Source organism: Triplophysa rosa, linkage group LG14 (assembly GCF_024868665.1).
Source record: "Triplophysa rosa linkage group LG14, Trosa_1v2, whole genome shotgun sequence".
In the NCBI taxonomy this organism is placed as follows: domain Eukaryota; kingdom Metazoa; phylum Chordata; class Actinopteri; order Cypriniformes; family Nemacheilidae; genus Triplophysa; species Triplophysa rosa.
The window spans coordinates 6,070,278-6,093,549 of record NC_079903.1 but is presented as its reverse complement, the minus strand read 5'-3'; the positions used below and the strand labels follow the sequence as shown (position 1 = coordinate 6,093,549).

Here is a 23,272-nt window from a genome sequence, read left to right as displayed (position 1 = left end):
TTTTGGGTGAACTGTCCCTTTACACAGGTAAATATAGGACTTGTTAAATGTATTTGTGCCATATTTCCTTATGCCAGCTGGTGGCGCTTTAACTATAACTCGATGTTGACATGTAGATGTGTTTAGGTCAGGAATCTTATCAAACATGTAAAGTTTGGGGCAGATGGGGCTATGCATGCGTGACTTCCACGTTTCACGGTCAGAACCCAGTTTCCGCTTGGGGAGACTTAAAGCAGAGAAATGGAAAAATGATAAAATAATTACATTTAGAAGATGCTGTGCATTGCAGGACTCTGCTTTAAGTCTCCCCAACCGGAAACTGCCTAGGGTTCTTCCTGTGAAACGCGGAAGTCACGCATGCATAGAGCCCATTGGACAGTGTTTATGTAAGAACAACTTCCAACCCTGCTGAAAAAATAGAATCCTGCACAAACACAGTAATGGTTATAATGGGAACTGTATTAGCTTTAATGGAAATGATTATGGTGTCTCCTGGTATGTGATTCTGTTGGGGGTGTTATAGCAGATGAAGCCTGCGGGGTATTTTAATGGAAACCATTCGAATTTCTGTGGTGGTTTCTATTGAGTTTTCAGCAGGGAAGGCATTAAAAACTTGCATTAACATTTAGCTAACTGTTGCTAGCATGTTATTAGCATGTTGCTCGAAATGCATGACAGAAGGTCAAAACAACTTATCAAAACAATCACTTGAACAAGAGAAAAACCAGATGAAAAGATACCCGATAAAAGATATGAACAAGTTGTCAGTCATAATAAATGATCTAAAAACGATTATATAATTACACTATATTATATTTTACACTATATATTATATTTTTTCAATTCCAGAGTTTACAACTATTTACAACTACTAACTCCGTTGCACATAATGCCATATATATGTAAATTAATTCATATTTATTCATAATATTTCCAGTATCATCACTTCTTCTGCACACAGGATATCCCCTTTGAACAGGTGTGCATGACATCTGTAAATATGTAAATCCAAAGATGATGTTAATGTTTTTTGTATTTTATTATTTATTTTATTCTGTAAAATGGGCCTTTACATTTTATTATATTATATCTATAAATACTTATATACCCCATGTACTTTGCTGTAGTTTTGCAGCAGGTTTGCCAGCACATACTGTAGATTTAATTACTTTCCTATTAGTACTCTTTTCAATTTGAGTTAAACTTTACATTAACCTAAATCAAAACACTTTGACTTTTGAGATTCAAAATGAGCAAGAAGAGACTCATTACTGGCATTAGCAGCAACGCACTGCAAAAAAATGAACTTCTTCCTAAGCATTTTTGTTTAGTTTTTTATTAAAACTATTTAAAACTTATAACCTGTTCTTTAATTACCTTGAATTTGCATTACAAGAAAAGTGACCTAAGATATTTAGTCTTGTTTCATGAAAGAAAATATAAGAAATAGTTAAGTTTATTTTAAAATTGTAAATTAAATCTACAGTAAGTTACTGGCAAACCTGCTGCAAAACTACAGCAAAGTTTTACAGTGTACATATATTTTTTGGATTATTTTACACTGTAATTTTTATTATCATTTGTCTTGACAGTTTTGTGAATGTGTGTACTGGAAGCTTCTATCACCAAAGGAAATGTATTGTGTGTGCAAGCATACAGTACTTAAAATAAATTTTATAGTAAATAAAAATTACAAGGCAATAAAGCCCTGATTCTGATTCAAAGCACTTAAACACCTTTACAAAAAGACAATTTTATATGAAGCTATTTGAATTATTTGAAAAAAATTTGAATTAGGAAAGTAATTTGATAGAAAAGAATCTTCAAACATTAAAATAACAGCTGCTGTCAGACGTTTCCTCCCCCACAGTCTATTCACAAACAAGAATGACACACAATTATTTGCATTGCTGTTTTTGTTCTTTTATTAACTGCAAAAAAATGATATGCAAATAATGGTAAAAACATTCATTTGATTATAACTAAAGCTCACACGTCTCATAAAAATGTAAGGAAAAACAGACTAAACAAGTAAAAATTAAAAGTGAATTATTGCTTATTAGAAGATGCAAATGCTGATGCAAAACATAAAAATGCTTTTTTTATTCTCCAAGGACGTGCATTATTTCAGGTTTTCATACTTTTTGTGCTTTGCTCCTGGGCCTTCAAAAATTGGGGTTACATTTCTAAGAGGATGACCGATTGAAACAAGGCGCTCATCCAACAGCACCCCCATTTTCACCAGCACATCTTTAGGAATAGGCTGTGCGTGTCGTGACACGTACATCTCCTCCAGAGAAGAGGACATTGGAAAGCCAACATAATCAGAACACGAGGTGCCAGATAAACCAGGAGCACAAGTTACTGCAGTGCTGTAGAACAGTCCACCATGGTTAAGTGAACAGTAGAAAGGTGTCTTGCCAGTTTTAAGTGTAATCGAACACGTCCCCAGTAGATCATCGTCCCACCCGCTGTCCTTATCCCATACCTCTAGTTTCAACGTACTGAGCGTTGACAAAATTCTCTCTCCAAGGTTAAAGGAACGGCGCCATTTAGGAGAGTTATTATTCCATATTACTCCTGTACTATCTAGAGTTTTTTTGTTATTTTTAAGAACGACATAGCCATCAGTCTCATCCCAGTAATCTCCATGTAGATCTGATGCCCTGTCCACAACCACAGTTACCTGAGCAAATCCACGCTGTGCAGGGCAACAGTTCGGTTTCACCGCTGGGTTGTGATGGCAGCTGCATGAACAGGGTTCCTTGGAGTTTCTTGCGACTCCGATTTTGCACTGGGTAGAGCATTTCTTCAAAAGGGCCCTCTGCAGTATGTAGTGACTGATGGCACTGCGTAACTGTTTTCGCTTTGGGTTTCGGACCGGCAGCAACCAATGAAGGGGCGCCAATGAATAGGAAATAATATCTGGTTTTTCTGGCACAGACAAGAGCCACTGTTTGTAAGTGCCGGGGTCATTACGGGATGAGAAGAGAAGAGAGGGGTCTTCGGTATGACCACCGGTGATCGTCATTAACCTTTTTGAAACAAAAGGAAGAAATGACTTTTTATTATGAACTACTGTATTGCATTTCAAATTGCTGTCATAGCACAAACCTGTCACTAAATTCATGAGCAAAACTGTGGTGGTTGAGCTTTTTGTCTTTCATCTGTTTACACTGACGGAATGCAGCGCTTACACCGGCCGGCCCCACACTTGCGGAAGCCTCCACACCCAGACACGTTTTGACGTCATCTGCACTAATGTCCTTTAGACTAGCCATGCATTCTTTCACACTGGTCACGGACTGTACAGCACCACCCAGTTTGACCTACGGAGAAAAGACAGTTTGTCAGAAGCAAAAATATGCTTCGGGGTCTTTAGATGGATTGCTTTTTTGCGCTACCTGTGTAATGTAATGAGTGCCAAACTTTTCAACAAGCGACCAGTAGTTTGTTTTGGTTTGCTCGTTATACATCTCTGGGAGGCTTGAAAATTCATGACTCAATTCGTGATGAACAGAAGATTTGATGGAGGTCCTATAGCTGTGGATCATAGTGTATAGTGGTAAACACTCAAAACACACATATACCGTCAGTATATTAATGGTTATTGTCTGCTGATTATACAGTATATTATTACATTATATACATATATTGGAACCGAGTGCTTATATTTTTCAATATAGTAAATAAAAAGCAGCAATTCTTTATGTGTTATTATATATATTTTAAAATACGTTAAATTATTTAATATAATATATAGGAAAATGTAGCCACAGAAAAAGATTTCCTAGATGTAGTGTGGTCATTCCAGTCGAGTTGAATTTCAACAAAATCAAACCTCACAGCAATGTGAAAGACGGACAGCATGACAAGACACATGAAAACTGTGTTAAAAATCAAAACCTTTCCTAAACCCATGTAGAAATATGACTGTTGTATTGCTTAAAAGTGAATATGAAATTCTTTGCAGTATTTGAGGTCTGAAAAAATAATCAAAATAAAAAAACGTCAAAAACTTCGTTTTAGAGAGAAAATGGTGCTGAATGATTTGCACATGGTTTGTTGTAAAGCGTGTTAAAAACACCACATAGACATAGACAACTTAAAAACCACAGGAGAGACTTTAAATGTGTTACATAAACTATACATTGAAAACATTTTTCTGCGTAGACTGTGTACAATATACTGTATATTATGTGTATAGGGAGTACATACAGTATCTCTTTAATTTTGTGCATCTTTTGTATATCTTTTACTGGCAATACATGACTACGCTGTTATATTTGTGTAGTAACACACATGTATTCAATTTGTTTTTGACAGTTGCCAGAATCATGACATGCATCACATAGCCAATTACAAAAATGTTGTCCTACCTGTAGTTTTCACAGGACACCGACTGTTTAACGAAGCTGAACTTGTCCCGCTTGGTCTTAGCCATGGAATACTCAGCGAGTTTGGAGTTTGTGCCCGTCACCATCACCGATGCTCTCTTTGAAAAGTCACCTACTGACAGGCCAGCCTTCCAGTCGTTCTCTACAGCGGAAGAGCTAGAACTCACCAGGGACTCACTGGAGTCATAAACAGTGCTGGACAATGACATACGGCATTTCTGGATGGCCCGCCAGTTAACCACCGCCATTGGAAGCTTCTGCTTTTTGCCCTGCATGAACGGGTTTTTGCACAGGTAACACGTGTTGTTCTCACGCTCCCATTTGCTCATGTCAATGGCATAAGCCCCTAGACGTTTCATTTTAGTAATGTCGAAGCCTTCCCCAGCCAAATCAGACCCTGGTACAAAATCCGCATCTTGACATTGGGCTGCTTTGGCCCGAAAGCACGCTGGGCTGGTCAAAGAAGGAAGGGACAGTAGAAGCCAAACGCACAGGGGGACTGCGGGGATCATTGTGAGTTTGGACGTGTGGTATTATTATTCAGCTGTGATAAACAGAAATATTATGACAAGATAAGAAACAAAGTAACTGTTACGTTGCCAAATTAACAGCATTTTGGCACCATGAAACACTCAAAAAAGTCGATTTTTTAATGCTTTGATTTGAAGGTTTTATTTTTTTACTTACCTGTAAGAGCTTTTCAGAATGTCTATCACAACGTAAGCCTCGTGAATGGAGCATGCAGATAAAGAGATGATGTTGTGTGCTGTGCCTTTATTTATAGTTACATGTCCAACCAATGCAACAGATAAACAAACATTAACACTTAAGTAGTCTTTGATGCATTCTGTGTGAACAAAAGGTGTAAAAGGCTTAAAGGTGTGAACCGCTCTGCATCACATTGTGTCAAACAAAACAAGATTAAAATTTTCATATAGATTACAGTGCCCTCCACTAATATTGGCCACCTTGGTATGTATGAGCAAAGACGGCTGTGAATAAATATCTTTATTGTTTAATCTTTTAATATTTCGCAAAAAATGGCTCTCATTGAAAGAATTTAATTGCAAACACAACACAGTTTTATCAAAACATACACTCTTTATGTGTGCACCCCAATTGGCACCCTTATGAATTCATAAGAGCAAAATATTTTTAAAGGACACCTTGGTGACTAGGAACAGGAAATTGTTCAACCACTTCCTGTTTCATAGGATTATAAATATGAGCTAACACATAGGCCAAACTCTCTTAGGTAAAGGTTAAGACCGAAGAACTAGCTGTGACATGCGGCAAAAAGTTGTTTACCAAGGGTGCCAATATTAATGGAGGGCACTGGTGCTATAATGACACAATATTTCAAGTTTTTATTCATCTGTGCTTCTATTATTTCAAGTTTTCATTCATTTCTGGGCCTTCGAAAATATGATATCTGGTATGGACAAGAGTCACTGTTTGCAAGCACTGGTGTCATTACAAGATGAGAGAAGAAAAGCAGAGTTTTCGGTATGACTACCAGCGACCTTAAACAAACCTTTTTAAAGGAAAAAGGAAGAGAGTACTCTTTATAATAAACAACTGTATATTTGCATTTCAGAATGCCAGTATTGAAAAATAAAGCTACAAACTACAAAATCAAAGTGACTGTTACTTGGCAGAATAGCAATACGTCTGTGCTGTTAGCACTGAAGCATCATAAAAACACTGTCAACAATGTTTTAATGCTTTTATCTGTCTTCAATTCACAATGTACAATAAGAATCGTGAATTAAAGATTTTTTTCAGTTACTGAAAAAAAATTTTTTTTGTTTGTTTTATTCGAAGGAAGAGTCGATTTTAATATTAGTCCATTTTGTGCATATTGAATTAAAACAGCCTAAATATGCTGTTAACAAAGATATTTCTGTCGATACTCAAAAGGAGTACTCTGAACAAACCATTTTACAACCAAGTGTTTAAATATATCCATGCACTGCAGAAAGTGTAGTTATGTGTTTCATATTTCATATTATGTCTATAATAATCTAATATAAAAGAGCCCCATGAATGCAACATGGAGATAAAAAGATTTTGCATGCTAACTAACTTGTAATTAGTTAAATGTTAATGGAAAGATAAATAAAACATCAACACTTAAACTGTCGCCAACTGATATGTGTGAAGAATAAGTGTGTTAAAATGAAAAAGTGTGTTAAAGGCTCCAAGGTGTGAAAAGTGCATCATGACGTGGTAAATGTGGTGTCAAATAAAACAAGGACTGACATTTGTATACTCAACAATGCGAAGCAGTTCATCATCACCATCATACACTGACAAAGACATCTACAGAATTCTATACAGATCGTAATGAGTTAGGAAAGTAATTGATGAAAAACATGAAATAATGGAACCCATAAGAACTCCAATGATCGGTCCTTCACCAAACCCATCATAAAGGTAGTTTTTAGCATCACAGGGCATTCACACCAGCAGAATACTCCTATACTCCCCTCTGTGGTTTTTAGCCTTATAAATAACCTGAAGGTGAAACATGTCTTTGCATTGGCCTGATGTCAAAAAACATGTGACAAACAAATTGCTGTCCTGTCAATTATTCAGCTGTCCCAGTATTAAAAGATCTATTATTCAAGAGCAGGCAACGGCTGACTGAAAGAGCTGTAAATTAGTCTCGCAAATCAAATACGCTTGCCCTTGTATCACAAAGACGAGAGAGAAGTTTTGTTTATTCATTAAATCACCCCTCATTGAATAAAGCACCTGAAGCGCTTTGATCTAAACACGTACATCAGCACCTTGTGGTAACAAGAGTTAGCGATGTCACTAACCTCCCACAGTAAACTAAAAGTATGTGTGATATTGCTCCGAACGCTTTAGATTTTGTCTTAAAACATTTCAACTGAAAAGCAATATTTGATTGAAAAGCACTAGGGTGGATGACACGGGAGTCGGAACCATTGTATGTGGGTGGGGTGGGGTGGGACAGGACCCACCCACTTTTTAAGACAAATGGTATTGGACCCATTCACTTATTTAGCGCATATGTCATTCACTTTTCAGAGCGCAGCAGTCAAATCCATTCCACTTGAAAAATGCCTAATTAGTGAAACTCCATTCCGTGTTTTAGCTACAGCCTTGACTTCCACACTGCTGCTTCCTAAAATCCATTCCACTTGACTCATTTAGAGTCCATATAAATTAAACTCCAGGGAAAACAAAGTAATGTTGTACAGTATACATTATACAATAATAATAGAGTATAAATGATTATATTTATTAAAATTATTAAATGGATCCCAACTAATTGGGACAATAAAGATCTCCCTACAGCCTAACCCCTGTTTTTTATATACTGTACTGTACATACAGTATATATATATTTTTTTCTTCTTCTTGTTATGATCTGATATGTAATGTGAAATGTAAAATAAAATTCGGCAAAAGGCAGATTCAAACTTGCGTTGATAGCATCAAAATTACTTTGAAATTAGACATCACACGTCTTTCTCACTACACCACTGAAAATGCTGGTAAAGTGGCATCGTTTATACACTCTACTGTACATTTTTTTGTGCTTTCTACACATATGGTGGACGAAAAGCATATTAAAACTCGGAAGGAAAACGTATAAGATGAGCCCTAAATTGGCATACCTAAAGACCTGTGCTTAAAGTCTTGTTGACACTTGATATTGTATTTAAACGTCCAGTGTATGAAATTTAGCAGCATCTAGCGGTGAGGTTGCGAATCGCAACCAACAGCTCACTCCACCCCTCCCATTCGAAGCACTATGGTGGCTGACACAGGACTAAGATGTCGTCACGTTTTCATTTCTTTGCTGAAGGAGATAAAGTATTTACGAAACGGGCTCTGTAGAGCAGTTTGTCCGTTTAGGGCCACTGTAGAAACAACATGGAGAATTCGGTGTATGTAGATAAAAATAGCTCATTCTGAGGTAATAAAAACACAACGCTTCATTATGTAAGGTCTTTATAGTGATGTATATTATATTGCATTTCTGTCAAAAGACCAGAGGTGTAAAGAGTACCTGAAAACCATACTTAAGTAAAAGTACAGATACCTTGCAGTGAAAATTACTTCATTACAAGTTACAAGTCACCAATTTCAAAACAACTTGAGTAAAAGTCTTCGAGTATCTGATTTGAACAGTACTTGAGTATTTTACTCATACTGAATGTAGGCTCAAAGCAGCACTAGTCCTCAACACTTAAGAGACACATCAGTGAAAAACTAGAAACAGTTGATTTGTGAGGTGAGCAATCGCATTTATTTTCTTAAATCATAATAAGACTGAACACCTCAAAATTGCAACAAATCATGGTCGACACCATAACCTACGTCATTACAAACACCCTAAGTCTCATTTAAGCTCAAGTGCTCATAAGTAAACCAAAGTCCTTCAAAAAGGTCTCTTCAATATAACAGATAAATAAAATAATGTTAAGTAAAATTAAAAAGTCAAAGCCTTTTTGCACTGGACATGCTGGTTTGGGCCTCATCGCCAGCTGCAGTCATGTCCTCATTTCACATACACTGTTAGCCCTTACCTGCCATTTCTACAGTAATATATTGGCAACACTGTTGCCAGCTAGTTACTGTAGGTGTTTTACAGTAAACTACTGCAATGGCTGTTTGAAGATACATTATTAAAGAATCTATTAACGCACTTAAGTCACACAGTCTTAGATGAACAAGTGTAAATAACAGATGAACACAATAAATCTGTCAAGATTTCACCAGAGGAGAATTAAACACAAACATCAATAACATCTTCACATATTACAGACACCACTTTCACTTTATTTCTGTCATCTGTGTAAGATCTTATTGAGATTTAACTCGAGTTCATAGTGGTTCAATTATGTTTTAAGTCACCATTATGGCGATCAGTGTTTGCTTTGGTTGGACTCTTTGACTTTCTTGTAGCTTTAAAATGTACACTTATACAATAACACTGAAAGGGACTTTACAGGAACCGCAACTTTATGTTTGCTTAGTAACTGAAGATACATCTGAAAGAATTCAATCATTAAATAATAATAATATAGCATTTAAGATTTATTAAGATATGTTTGGTAAAGTGATTACATGTTATAATGGAAAGATCTCTGTCAGAAAATCTTTCTTTGCAATTGAGACACAGTTAGACACTTGACATACAAACCTCATCAATGGTGACAAACAATCATGAATGAGTTTTGTACTATGTACCCAGCATGCATTGCAGCATGAAGCTGTTCAGTTGATTGTCACCATTGTTGAGATTCATATGTGGATTGTTCATTTCTCTGTGTCCGACTCATTCTATAGGTTAATATTTTGTCTATATAGTGTGAGAGCACTTTTGAAAATTGAAATACTATACATTCTTTTTACTGGTTTACATCACTTCATGGCAATAGTCCCACCACATGGTCAAATTTTGAGCAAACATGTTTAGAGCACATTTAGGAAGAGTTAGTTTTTAAAATAAGAGCTATAGATGTGTGACCTACAGTAACTAGCTGGCAACAGTGTTGCCAATATATTACTGTAGAAATAGCGGGTAAGGGCTAACCATGTATAAACCGCCAGCGATTGACATCTACCTGATACTGCACTCATATTCATATAATGAAGACATGTTGACAAGTTTTTGTAAGTTAGAGCAAAATCCACAAGATTGTAGATTTGTAAATTGCCCTGTAAATAGCAATATTAATTATAAGATAGGTGCCATGCAAAATGTAATGTGTAACTGCATTAGTCATTACAAATGTAGTGGAGTAAAGAGTACATATACTTGTTCAAAAATGTAGTTAAGTAGAGAGTAAAAGTTGCTAATATCTTTAATACTCAGTACAACTACAAAGTAGCCAAAAAGATACTTAAGTAAAGTAACTAAGTACATTTACTCCAATACTTTACACCACTGCAAAAGACCCTCCAAAAAATGACACACTGGACCTTTAAGAACCGTAACTTGAACGGACAGTGTTTTTATTGGAGAAGTTCTAGCATCAAGCTCTTTATCTGTGAGTGAGAGCTTGTGTCAGGGAGAGGGGCAGCTTGTTGACTCCGCGCTCGTGCCAGCACACATCAAACAGCGGGAACACTTTTCCCTGCAGCTCGGCTTGATACGAGTAGATAAATCCAAGCTCATCCTCGCTGTCCGCATTATAGAAAGTGATCTGTCCGCTCTCGTAGTCCAGAAAAACTCCTAAACGCTGCGGGTGGGTGCTGAGGGGCAGAACTACCCGTGGAGTGGTGAAAGCCTCGTACAAGCGGCCTTCCCTCAGGCCCATCAGCCACACTCCGTTCTCTGGGCTTTTGAAGAGTTTGCCTTTACGTGACGCGGTTCCTTTGATCAGTCCGATCCGCCATTTGGGTTTGGCGCCCACCTGGACTTCCCAGTAGTGTTTGCCGGAGGAGAAGCCCCGAGAGGCGAGCACGCAGTAGCTGTAGCTGAAACGCTCGGGATTATTGGGCAGGCGATTGAGGAGGATGCCACACTCAACCTTGGTGCTGTCTTTACTGAGATGCAGCATAGGGTGGGCTGTCAAGGGGTCGAACTTCAAATGCTCTGGTGCTAGAGGAACAGACTATATATGAATACAGGATAAATATAAAATAATGGCTATACAGTGCTTAACAAATTTATGAGACCAGCACAGCTGACATAAACTTAACAGTATTGGTGATTAACAAATCATTTTTTATGTCCAGGGTATAAAGTTTAGCGGCATCTAGTGGTGAGGTTGCAAATTACAATCAAATTCTCACTCCACCGCTAACACCTCCCTTTCGAAGCACTACGGTGGCTGACACAGGACTAAGATGTCGTCACATTTTTGCTTCTTTGCCGAAGGAGATAACGTATCTACGAAACGTGCTCTGTACGGCAGTTTGTCCGTTTAGGGCCACTGTAGAAACAACATGTAAGGTGACCTGCGGTGTATGTAGATAGTTCATTTTAAGGTAATAAAAACATAACGCTTCATTATGTACGGACTTTATACACCTCTGAAGATATAGTTATCTATTGTGTTGGTTTTCTGAACCAAAATAATAGAGTGAATATATAACTCTTTGTGTTTATTATATATGACACCAGCCATTGTCATTCATTTGTTAAAGTATACAGTAAATTCTGTATAAATCCAGGATACGATGTGTATACTGAAGGTCTGTTTGCCCTTCTATCAATCAATATTAAAATGGTTTCATTCTTTCTTATGCTTATTTCTTTGCCTGTACAATTGAATGGCAAAGAAACATTGATTGGCCTGCCAAGTGAAATGAAACTCCAATCTTAATATTTTATTAGCATTCTCCTCAGGCAATAGTTCAGTGGGAGCACTTTTACTCTACCATTTAGATTGAATTAAACGCTTCCCACTGATGTAGCTGTCACAGCAGCATGTACTCTACAACCACCCTGAAAACACATGAGCTTTTCTCCAAACCTCACTGTGCTTAAGCTCTCAACAACTACATTTACACATATCGTCGCTGTCTTTCAGAAACCTTGTATGTCCAAATTCACAGTTTTTCAGGAAATGGAAAAAACATTTAAATTATTTTTAAATGACTTTTTAAATTATTACATATTGTCAACGTTGACAAGCAATTTTTAATGCTTTTTATTGGTTTGATATTTGCAAAACCCAGTGACAAACATAAAGAGTGACTAATAATAATGATTTATGACAAAAAATAAAAGGGGGTTTCAGAAGGACAGAAGCGATATACTCTACATTTTTACTACAGTATATATCTATAGGTCCTTGCTGAAGTAAAAGTCATGTTATTTGCTTCTGCTTCCTTCTTAGAAATAAACTTAAAAGTAAGACCAACATTGGTCCCAGAAGTAACGCGAAACTGCTTTTAAGGTGTAGTTAATGTTAAAGGAGCAGTATGTAATAATTTTACTGTATTGAATCAAAACAATACCTAAATATTTTCGTAGACATTTAGGAAACATGCTAAGTTCATACATTGGTTTGTCCAAGAAACAATGCTATAGCCAGTTATTCCACTCTGAAATGTGCGTTCCGTGCCTCAATGTCTGTTTTAGTTTTGGTCCGTGTGACCCCGCCCACTGATGATTTACCCACTAGTTTATTTCGACAGCTCGGTTGCCAGTTGGCGACAAACACAGCGTATAGCAGCAAACAACGATCTGGGTCAGAGCAGATTCCACCCTTTCCTGTACTATTACGTTGCAAACTTAGAAATAATTACTATATTATTTTACAACTTATGAGGAGTAATATACAATTTTATTACAGTTATTTAAACGAGACAGCAATGGCCCGTAAATTCGACCTCCAGAGGACGCAAGCTCTGAAACGAGCTGCTGATTGAGTTATATTTGCAAACAACAAAACCACTGCAAACTTATAAATGATCAAATAAACTTAGTGTAAGAGATTATGCCTTCCATTACACTTGTAAGTGTCTGGCAACGCCTGTGAGCAGCGAGTCTGAAAAAGAGGAGGGGCGGGGGGAACTCTGAATTTGGACTGCGATACCAAGCTCAACCGCTAGTTGTCAATGTTACATACGGCTCCTTTAAAAAGAATATATCAGTTAGCGATGGTATTAACTAACATAACCAAATGTTAATATTGCCTTATTATAGTTCATTTAGCTAATATATTTACTAATGATGTATTTATCTATTCAATCTTATTGTAACGTGTTAGTACCGTCCAAAGATGTTGTTCAAAGATATTCAGTAGTGTTATCGGTATGTAAGAAAAGTTTTACCGGGCAGGACTCTCCTGTGAAGTCGTTTCCACACATACATTTTAATATCATTGTGGCTGAATCCAGGATTAAATTGGATGGAGCTGTATATTTTCTCATCTCTTTGCTCCCTCTGCTGGCCTTCACGCAATCTGCACAGCAATAGAAACCGATAAAGCCACACCACACCAAAAACCAGACATTGTGTTGTCTGAGGATAATATTGCACACTGCATCTAACTCTAAATTTGTACAAAAAAACAACAACAGTCAACATCCACTTTTTATTCATTTAAAACCTTTTTTTTTCCAAAAAATAGTTTCTTACCTTGGAGCAATGGATCCATATTTCTGTAAGAAAATGAACTTTAATTGAGGCAAAGATTCTGATATGTTTAATACAATGCAATTATTATTATTTAAAAAAAATTACATAATTATTTAAGTACATACATCAAAATGATTTTCTGTGTTTCTGAATTTACTATTTATAGCTATGTGTTTAGGTAAAATTATCATTGTTGTTTAATTCTGTGAGCTACTAACAATATTTCTCCCAAATTTGAAATAAAAATTTCTGTTTGCATTTATTTGCAGAAAATGAAAACTGGAGAAACAGGTGAAAATAACAGAAAAGATGCTCTGTATTTTTTCAGACCTCAAATACTGCAAAGAAAAGAAGTTCATATTCACTTTTAAGCAATTTATACAACAGCAGTACTTCTACATGTAAACTATTTTTTACGTGATAACCTTGATTTTTATCTCAGTTTTCATGCGTCTTGTCATGTTGTCAGTCTTTCACGTTGCTGTTTGATGACTTTGTCACTCCTGAGAAGTTCAACAGACTGGACTGGAATTCAAAATTTGGAATGGACTCTTACTTTTATTTTTTTTTGCGGCTGTATAGGACAAACTCATATAAACAATGGACCTAACCCTATAACTTTTATCGTTTTTTAAGGTTTTGCTTTTGTTTATACATTGGTCTTAAAAAGAGATTTCAAGTGACATATATGCATGTGCACCATATGCACCAGACACCCAAACCATTTTGGGCAACTACATTAAATGATTAAATCTGCTTTTTTTTGTCATGTGTATGTCAGTCATTAAGGTTTGGTGTCGCCTTGTTTTCACAAAAGGTTGTATGTGTTCAATGAACTATTTTCTTGGAAATTATTATATAGAAATTTTAAACCGTTTTTTGTAGTAAAGATTACAGGTAAAGTATGTGTCTACAGACATTGATTTGTAACTATAACTCAACCCTGAGAAACAGTGAGTGTAGTAAAGTCTGACTCACAGCGATGAACTCCAGATGGCCGTCATTGCTCAGAGCATCTAGTGTGGCCTCAGCAGACTGGATCTTGGCCAGCAGTTGGCTCACGTGTTCAGCCTGTCTCTGGATGGAGGAGATAAGGGTGGAGGCAGCGTTTTCCACCTTCTCCATGAAACCTGCCTCCTCCAGCTCCAAACAGCGGCGGAGCTCTCCAAACTCCTTCCGCACCACCCACTTTAACACATCTGATTCATTCTACACAATGACAATGTTTTCTTAATGTCATGTGGTTAAAGGTACAAATCTTATGGGAAGTTGGAAACTGAGACTGAATCTTAACCACCACAACAGACTTATACCTGCATACTTTGTACGAAAATATCCAGAACACATGAAAAGTTACTTTAATGGTTTTAAAGATAAATAACAGGAATGGTTTAAATCAGGACGCCTCATGTAAAGTTTTGACAGTGACGACTCACGGTGATGCGAGATTTATTAAAGTCCATTTTACAGATCTGCTCCTCAAGCTTCCTCCTCTGAGTCTGAAACTCAGTCATCAAACATGAGATGTCCTCCTGACAAAAATGACCAGAAATATAGTTTTACTTTATGGCATTTGTAATAAAACCATAGTAATTAAAATATAGCCATGGGTAAACTAGGCTACTGTACAAATGGTAATCCATCCATCCATCAAAAACATGATTATTCTTACTGAAATAAACCATGATTCATTCAAAAATCTGATTTGATGAAATGCCATTGGAACATTTCTGCAAACTTTACATTGAAGATGTTCAAATAGCTTTGATTTATTTTAGATTTTTCCAGTCAAGTCCTACAAAGCTACATTAGTGTTAATCCACAGTGGTCAGATTTCTACAATTTACTACAGTACTTTAGTAAATACTACACTCAATTTTTATGTGAGTTGCACCTCTATTCTCACCTTCATGCTGCTGTAGACGCTGTTAATGGGCGTGACCTTGTGCGCCCGGTGCGCCCCGATACTCCCGCACAGCCCGCAGATGAGCGCCCGGTCGTCCTCACAGTAAAGACTGAGCGGGTTGTTGTGTTGAGCGCAGATCTCCAACGGGCCCTCATCGGGTGTGTTCAGGCTCCGAACGGCGTCTACGATACGAGCCAGCGCTACATTGGGCGGAGGACAGTCTGCGTCCACTGCGCAGCGGCACACGGGACACTGCAGCTGCCCGAGCGGGTTCACGCTTATAGCGCGCACGCACCCGCGGCAGTACGAGTGACCGCACTGGAGGATCAGAGGCTCGGTAAAGATCTCCAGACACACGGGGCAACGGAGCTGATCTTCCAGAGACTCCACACTCCAGCGCCGGTCCATCAACGCAGAAGAAAATAGCCTAGTTCATTTCTAAACAATACAAAGTATAGAATCATTTAAATACACAAAAACAAATATAAAGAGTTTATAAAATACATATAAAAGAATATTTGAGTAGTTTCTATTTTGAATTTAAACACAAAAGTTGCCTTTTAACAATTTTTGTCATTAAAATTACTTATGGTCAAAAAGCTTGCCTCACTTTGTAATTGTAACAAAAACATTAACACTGTAAAAAACTGTTGGTTCAACAAAAACAAACAAACAAAAAGTTACCTGGTTGTCTTAAACTTTTGAGTTAATTCTACTTAAAAATATTAGTCAACTCAACGAGAAAGTCATTGATTGAATTAACTTACAATTTGCAGGTAACCATTTAAAAAAAAACAACATTTTTTTACAGTGTTGGAATAGTTTAAACGTTCTAAATTATTCAGCAAAAATGTTACCTTCTAATGATTCTTGTCCTTCAATTCAGTTAATAATGATCAAACAACTCAATGGTTTCTCATTGTAACAGTGCAAGTGTTAGTTCTTGGCACAGACGTTTTTCTACCTGTGGAACAGGCGTGTCCTACTTCACTCTATTTGACTCTCTGTTGAGGGTTTTTTGTAACTGGCCACAATTTTCCATTTGCAATAAAACCTATTACAGAAATCATAATGTACTTAATAGTTGTTATGGCAATTGTATTGGTTTTAATGGAAACCATAATGGTCTCTGATGGTTTTTACTGGGCATGTGTTGGCTTCTATTAGTGGGATGTTATTCGGCTGATGGGAACCAGTGGAACACCAAAAAGCCCAACACTGTACATAAAGGAATTTTGTAATGGTTTTAATGGTAAACAGCAAATGGTTCATAATGGTATTTATAATGGAAACCATTAGATTCACCATCTTCACTGTAAAACCTCACATAACAGTTGAATGCAGCGGCGGACACAGCTTTGAAAAACATCTCTATGGCTTCATGTAGCAGGTCTGAGATCAGTTATCAGAGGTCACCTTCAGTGTAAGAGCTTGTTTATCAACACACTCTCTAAAGGCACTTGATCAGGCCACTTCTCTCTCACAAGGTTTGACCTCAAGCGTTAATGCTTCTGTTATCAAGAACAGATGAGATAACAATCCTCATGAAAGCAAATGAAAAGTCACAAGGATCTCTGAATGATATCACATGTTGCTTGTTTGCACCTTGTAGAGTGTGATGTTGTTTCTCTCCCAGATTGGCTAGAAGTAAAAACACAAAACCATTATAGATGGAACGTGGAAAATTGTTTGTGCAGAAGCTAGTTTGTAAAAGAAGTGTGTTACTGTCTGACAGCAGTTGAAACAACTTGCTGTTCGTGCTGTCGGTGCGGTACAAACGTATATGAATCTTTTATTATTATTTTGTGAACTTTACTGAACTAGATGTTGTGTAAAATGTATAGGTTTGTAAGTCTTGATTCATAAACATGGTCTTGGTCTGCATGGTTCTTGGTCATAGTTCACGGTTTCGTTGTTCAACTTCCAGCATATTTTAGTGCTTTATCAAAAAAAAAAACATTATAAATGAGACTGTAATATTTTTAATTGGTGATAACGGTGGCAAAATTCGACATTTTCCCTATCTGAATCCAATTTTTCTCTTTAAAATGAAAAACCTGGTCCTCTTACAGTAGTGACCTAAAAAGATTTCCAACACTGCCATTTATTAAAACATAAAGATGCATTTACAAGGACAAAAAATCAAGAGAATGATTGCTGTAGTCAAAAAACAAGAGAGGATCAACCAAATACGTATACAGCAACTGATTCAATTACCTTTATTTCTTTAAGCTTCTTGTTTCTTATACATTGTGTTTTCTATATTAAAATTCATTCTCTGATAGGCTGTAATTTGTCTCTCTGCCACGTAATCTTTAAAAAACTCCTTTTGTTATTTTTGTAAGTTGTTTTTTTCCTTATTTTGTAGCGTACACCTCACATTTTCATGGGTTAATTTAACCTCAGGGGGTATTAAAAGCAAATATTGTACAAATATGCTCTACAGACATCATTTTTGGACTGGGGTTTAGCCTGAAATGCCTTTAAACGATCAAGAAGTCCCGGTCATTTAGACTATATCCACTAGAGGGCAATATCAGCGCGTGTTTCTATCAGTATAACATTACCTACAGGTGTTAGTAATGCACAATGCTGTGAAAACAAATGACTAAAAACTATACAGTGCTAAATATCTATTTTGTGGGTTACATTCTGTGATGTTTGATTACATGTAATTTATGATAAATTCTATAGCTCATAAATGTAAAAAACCGTGGTCCTCTGGCGCCATCTGGCGGCTTGCAGTTTGACAACCACTAGCAAAAACAATAGTTGCAATAAACTAAATGTGCAAACGCATTGCATTACAACAAATATTTTGTGGTATAGAATTATCATTAATATGGTACAATATTTTTATTGTTACAGCAGCTTTTAGTAATAAAGTGTCGTAATGTTTTAAAATGTATTTGAGTATTTTTATTTTACATTTCATATGAACAATTTAGACACAATTGTTCTTGTGAGAATACACCTTTAAATAACTGGTCACTTAGCATTGTAAACTAAAATGTAAAAATAAAATTGGTTATAACGTTTGGCCGTCTTTAATTATTTACAATGTACATGTAAACAGTCTCCTGGCAATCTGACAGGTATAAAAGAAACAACTCCACAAACCGAAGCTTTGTTTAAAATCACTTTTATTTCACGATTTTTCAACTCATACAGAGCATAAGGCATCTGCACAAATATCAGTTTCTGCAGAGGTTTAAAAAATCACTTCCCTCAGATGAAGGACGGGCTTCACACAAGGTTCGATATAGATGTTTTTGGTGCTTTCCCTTTCCTCTTCCTTAGACTTTTCAATAATCTTAAATTACCGCTATTATATAATTTCATACTCTTGATTTCTTACAGCAGTCAGACGCAGTGAGAGCAATGACAGAGAAAGAGTGTTTAAATCCATTAAATATGTACATAGAGGCTTCACGTCACGCGCGCGCGCACACACACACACACGCACGGCAGGTTATACTATACTATGAGGGGGAGCAGACCACATCCACATGATGGGTTGATGCATCTATTTACAGGTCCCTATACTTACTACACGATGACACTTCAGAATCGATGTGTGTTTGTTGTTTTCTTCCTTCGGTTTTTATTTTCAGTAGGTGAGCTAGGCGTTTATGATAAAAAGTGATCAACAAATGAAAACCATGAATAACCTTCAGACACACTTTTCCAGCACTGACCCCATCCAAAGCACAGGACAAATGAGCGTTTGTATGCATCAGACTTCGCGGTAATCCAGGACGAGGTTTAACCGTAACCTTGGATTAGCATTCGTACTGCGCTTGATGCATTAGGGCCCCGATCGAACTTCAGGACGGACGAGATGTATGGGTACGGGGCTGTGACAGGTAAACGTGTGATGAGAAGGGGCGGGGTTTGAGCGGGAGGAACTGACATCGTGCGTTTCCGGTGAATGATCCACACTACTTGAACACTTTCACCCGGAAGGTGACGCGGCCTAAGAACTTGTCACGGTCATCGTTGTTAAGGAGGTCCGAGCCTTCCACCTTGCACTCGATGATGAGCTCAGAATTATAATCTTCCTCAGCCAGCAGCAGCTTCACGGCTACAACCGGCTGGACATATTCTGGCTGCAGAGAAAACCAAAACAGAACGCAGAAATCGTTAAAAAAAACAGAAACCTATTAAAACGACATATGGCCAATAATAATAATAATGACATGCCTGCATATATCGGGTATGTGTAAATATAATCTTTTTATGTTCTTTTCTTTTTATGTACGGCCACGTTGTGTAAAACTCAAATCTAATTGGACGGGGCGTTTCATCGCAGGGCGACGGGGGAAAATCGACACTGGATGAAAAAAAAGCGCATTTAGGAAGGTTTCATTGGGATCTATTGTTTTTATTCCAGCACGTCATTTCGTCTGGAAGTTATGTACACGTAATCTGCATCAACATAAATAATGTTTCAATTATTTATCAATGTTTAATTTGGTGAGTTTACGATTTTAAGATGTTTTCCATTAGGCAGTATTTCTACTAGGGGACCCTAAGAAGACTAAAATGACGTAGGGACGTTTACAAATAAACCATACATGTGTCCTATGGTGTGACAGCGAAATATTCATATTTATAATATAAAATGGAATAAGAGAGATTTATCTTCATTGACAGTTTTTTTCTACATTTTTGTTGTCACACAATAGGACACAGTTGCATATTAGTCTGTCAACTACCAATTGAGATATAACAAAACAAGCATTAAATTAAGCCAAAACAATTAGTCAAAAAGATTGAGAGCCGCTGCCTTTCGGGTTTTACACATGTTAATTTCGGTCTTATTTTAATTTTGCGGTAAAATTCCATTTTATTTTTCATTTTTTTAAATTATTCAATTTAAGTATTCATTTTAGTGCTGGGTAAGTTAACGCGTTATTATTGCGTTAACGCATTAATTAATTAACGGCGACAACTATTTTATCGTGCATTTTTATCGTAGGTTTTTTAAATATGATTTTATTTCGAAGTCCATTGCTCACTGGCTCTAAAATATACAGACAAACCATGGGTCACAGAATGAGTGGGTTGTTGATCGGTACTGGCTTGGGATGGACGTCACCACGCGTCTCAACCAATGAGAGCATTTGGGGTTGGCCTAAGACTGCTGAAGCGCGAACATATCATGAACCAGGAACACCAGAACTGAACGGAGAAAGGCACTGAACTCTTTCATGGACATTTCGTATTAAATCTCTTCTAGACGGCGGAGTTGATGGAACAAACCACTCCATTTCGTCTCCCCTCCGTCAGCCACACGCTTATCTATCAGTGCCCTCGCCCCACAAAGACGTAATATGCGCGGGTGTCAGAGGCTTATTTAATGCCATTCGTCAAGCGGAAAGAAATCATTAGCCTGCAGAATGCCAGCAGAATATACAAAATTCCCCGGCTACAAAACAGCAACGATAACGAATTGTGTTGCGTGTGTTGTATGCAGTGTGAGGCTAAAAACATGTTTAAACATGCACGCCTAGTGCGTCAGAGCGCAAACTACTACACTAAGTTCTCTTTCACGTCTTCTTGCTCTGAAATGGACAAGTAAACACAAAATTACGTCAAAATTCCCATATTAGCAAGGGTCCATGTAAAAGCAGTCCGTTTTATGAACTTTAACAGCTGGGAAACAAAACGGACGCGTCAAAGTATATTAGATCCGTATATCTGTATAGAGCGCTCTTAAAGGGGCAGCAGCATAATAAAGATCTCTGTTGTTCAAACACTCACTCATATTAAAGGAATTGTGTTCTCCTTATATGAATTGTTGAGATAAAGAAAAAAGTAGCATACAAAGATTTAGTTGTTAAAAATGTGCTTTAAATACAGTACACTTTACACTTTGTGTTGAAAGACTGTTGGAAGAGTTTATGTATAAGCAATAAAATCAATAATCATTATAACTTTTCTATATCAAACTAGACAGAATATTAATGCCCTGGCAGTGGCAGATAGCTTTGGTTTTATAGGCCGTTTAATTTGATTTCAATAATGTTTAAATTGATATTTACAAGAAATATTTTGTTATAAAAAGCACATTGTTTGTTTAAAGTGTTTACAAACCAAATCTTATTGCACTTTTGTTCATATAGCAGTACTTTTAAAGTAAAAGTGCACAATACACTACTTTTGAATTCATTATTGAATTTTACGCTTAACAATGCGATTAATCGCGATTAATCACATAAAATTCGTGTGATTAATGCGAGAAAAAAAAGGAATCGTTGCCCAGCACAAATTCATTTACATACAAAAGGTTAAAGTAAATCTCAATTCTTTAACAAAATAAATATTATTGAAAATCATTACTGTTTTGGAAAAAAACATTTCAGTTACTTACAGAACGATATGTTACATTTGTTTGAAACAATGTGCATAAAATACAATACATTAGAGCACAAGAGAAAATGTGTGTATTGTACTTACTTGTGCTTTCTTGCCATAATATGGGAAGTAACTCTTGTCCAGCTTGCCCTCTGAAGGGAAATACTGCATCTGCAGGGGAATTTCTCTCTGTATCAAGAGAGAGACGATGACAAAAGGTGAGATCACACCGTTACACTGTACAGCTAATATGTGTCATGTGACTCATCTGCAGTTGCCAATAGCAACAGACTGCCCTCACATCACTCGAACCGATGACACAAAGAAAAATACACAAAGAAATCAAATGTGAAATACTGAAATCTCTGATCATCATCGAATACAAACAGTATCTGTCATCATAACTTTCTGCTCACTGCAGTCATATACAGTATATCGAGCAAAAGCATCAAACCGTTTCCACAGATCCTGGAACAGTTGCAAGGGTCCAATCCTTGTGTGCATTCGATAACCGGTTCATCTTTTATTAAGTGAACCATAATGATATGGTTTGCTGTAAGCTTTGAAAATGACTGTGTGTCCAGGAACAGGTCACAGTTATGCATGCTTCTATTCTAATGAAAAGAAAGGGTCATCAAAATGCTAAAAGAAAGGAGTTTTGAAGTCAGTCATTTAGAGCCAATAGCCTGAGAACATCATAAATGATTTCATAATCAAATGATGTTATATTTAAGCATCAGCACAGAAGCAATGTGCAGTAAGTCATTAGGCGCTTTCACACATGCATATATATTCAAATACTTTGAACTCTTTAATCGTCGTGCGAAAAACATCCAAATTGTTGAAACATTGACTGGGAAATAAAAACACTGTGTTTAACTTGACAGCTGATCTAAAATAATTTTAGGTGCGATATACAGCAGAAAATTCGGCAAATAATGCGAGAATGTTTTTATGAAAAATGTGCTTGATTTTTCGTACAGTCCTGAAAAAGTTACTGCTGTATTTGAATTGTGTGAAAGTCCCCTTTGAAGCACTGCAAGTTCTCTATTAGTATGTAGTAAGAAATGGCAAGATTAAAACAGCAAGAACCATCTGCACAATTCGAGAGCAAAAGCGTTAAAGACAAAAATCCTAAGGAGCAAAGGACACTTCCTCGTGTCCGCTGTATACCTTCAAGGGTCACACATGGGTGAAAGGTTGTGAGGTAAGACGTGACAAAATAATGACTAAAAGAGGTAAACGGGACAGGTCTGATATGAACGACTCATGTCCGCAGCATAGAAGAAAGGTCTAAAAAACAGGTCCAACATTGCTCAATCTAGCCCTGATATTGGATCAGTTTATGTAGACACGTTACGGAAATTCTTGTCTTTTTGACCTCAGTGTTATGCAATGAATCATGTTACGCTACAAATGATTTGTCCTAGCTGAACCACAAATATAATGTTTTACTAGGTCATGCTTGACAGCTTATGAAAAGCAATAGATATTACAGTCGGCCCCATTTACACATGAGGTGATGTGAACGCA

At 36.9% G+C, this 23,272-nt stretch overlaps 3 protein-coding genes across 3 annotated transcripts in view; all 3 read right to left on the bottom strand.

The window, feature by feature from the left end:
• Positions 1 to 1,918: 1,918 nt before the first annotated feature.
• Positions 1,919 to 7,713, bottom strand: LOC130564330 (perforin-1-like). The gene is made up of 5 exons (XM_057350296.1): positions 5,085 to 7,713; positions 4,380 to 4,941; positions 3,405 to 3,543; positions 3,115 to 3,329; positions 1,919 to 3,035 (listed from the first exon to the last, which is right to left on the bottom strand). The coding sequence occupies exons 2-5, from the start codon at positions 4,907 to 4,909 to the stop codon at positions 2,123 to 2,125; spliced, it is 1,797 nt and encodes a 598-aa protein (XP_057206279.1). The 5' UTR covers positions 4,910 to 4,941; positions 5,085 to 7,713; the 3' UTR covers positions 1,919 to 2,122.
• A 1,809-nt stretch (positions 7,714 to 9,522) lies between these two features.
• LOC130564331 (E3 ubiquitin-protein ligase TRIM50-like) lies at positions 9,523 to 18,385 on the bottom strand. The gene is made up of 6 exons (XM_057350297.1): positions 15,380 to 18,385; positions 14,910 to 15,005; positions 14,452 to 14,682; positions 13,474 to 13,496; positions 13,167 to 13,297; positions 9,523 to 10,983 (listed from the first exon to the last, which is right to left on the bottom strand). Exons 1-6 carry the CDS (start codon positions 15,785 to 15,787, stop codon positions 10,424 to 10,426), a joined length of 1,449 nt encoding a protein of 482 aa, XP_057206280.1. The 5' UTR covers positions 15,788 to 18,385; the 3' UTR covers positions 9,523 to 10,423.
• Positions 18,386 to 18,505: 120 nt separating this feature from the next.
• atp1b3b (ATPase Na+/K+ transporting subunit beta 3b) overlaps positions 18,506 to 23,272 on the bottom strand; it is a 45,383-nt gene continuing 40,616 nt past the window's right edge. Inside the window, exons 6-7 of the mRNA XM_057350298.1 lie at positions 21,842 to 21,928; positions 18,506 to 19,488 (exon numbers count right to left, since the gene is read on the bottom strand). Coding sequence (XP_057206281.1) covers positions 19,321 to 19,488; positions 21,842 to 21,928 — 255 coding nt within the window. The 3' untranslated portion in view covers positions 18,506 to 19,320. The remainder of the gene's footprint in view (positions 19,489 to 21,841; positions 21,929 to 23,272) is intronic.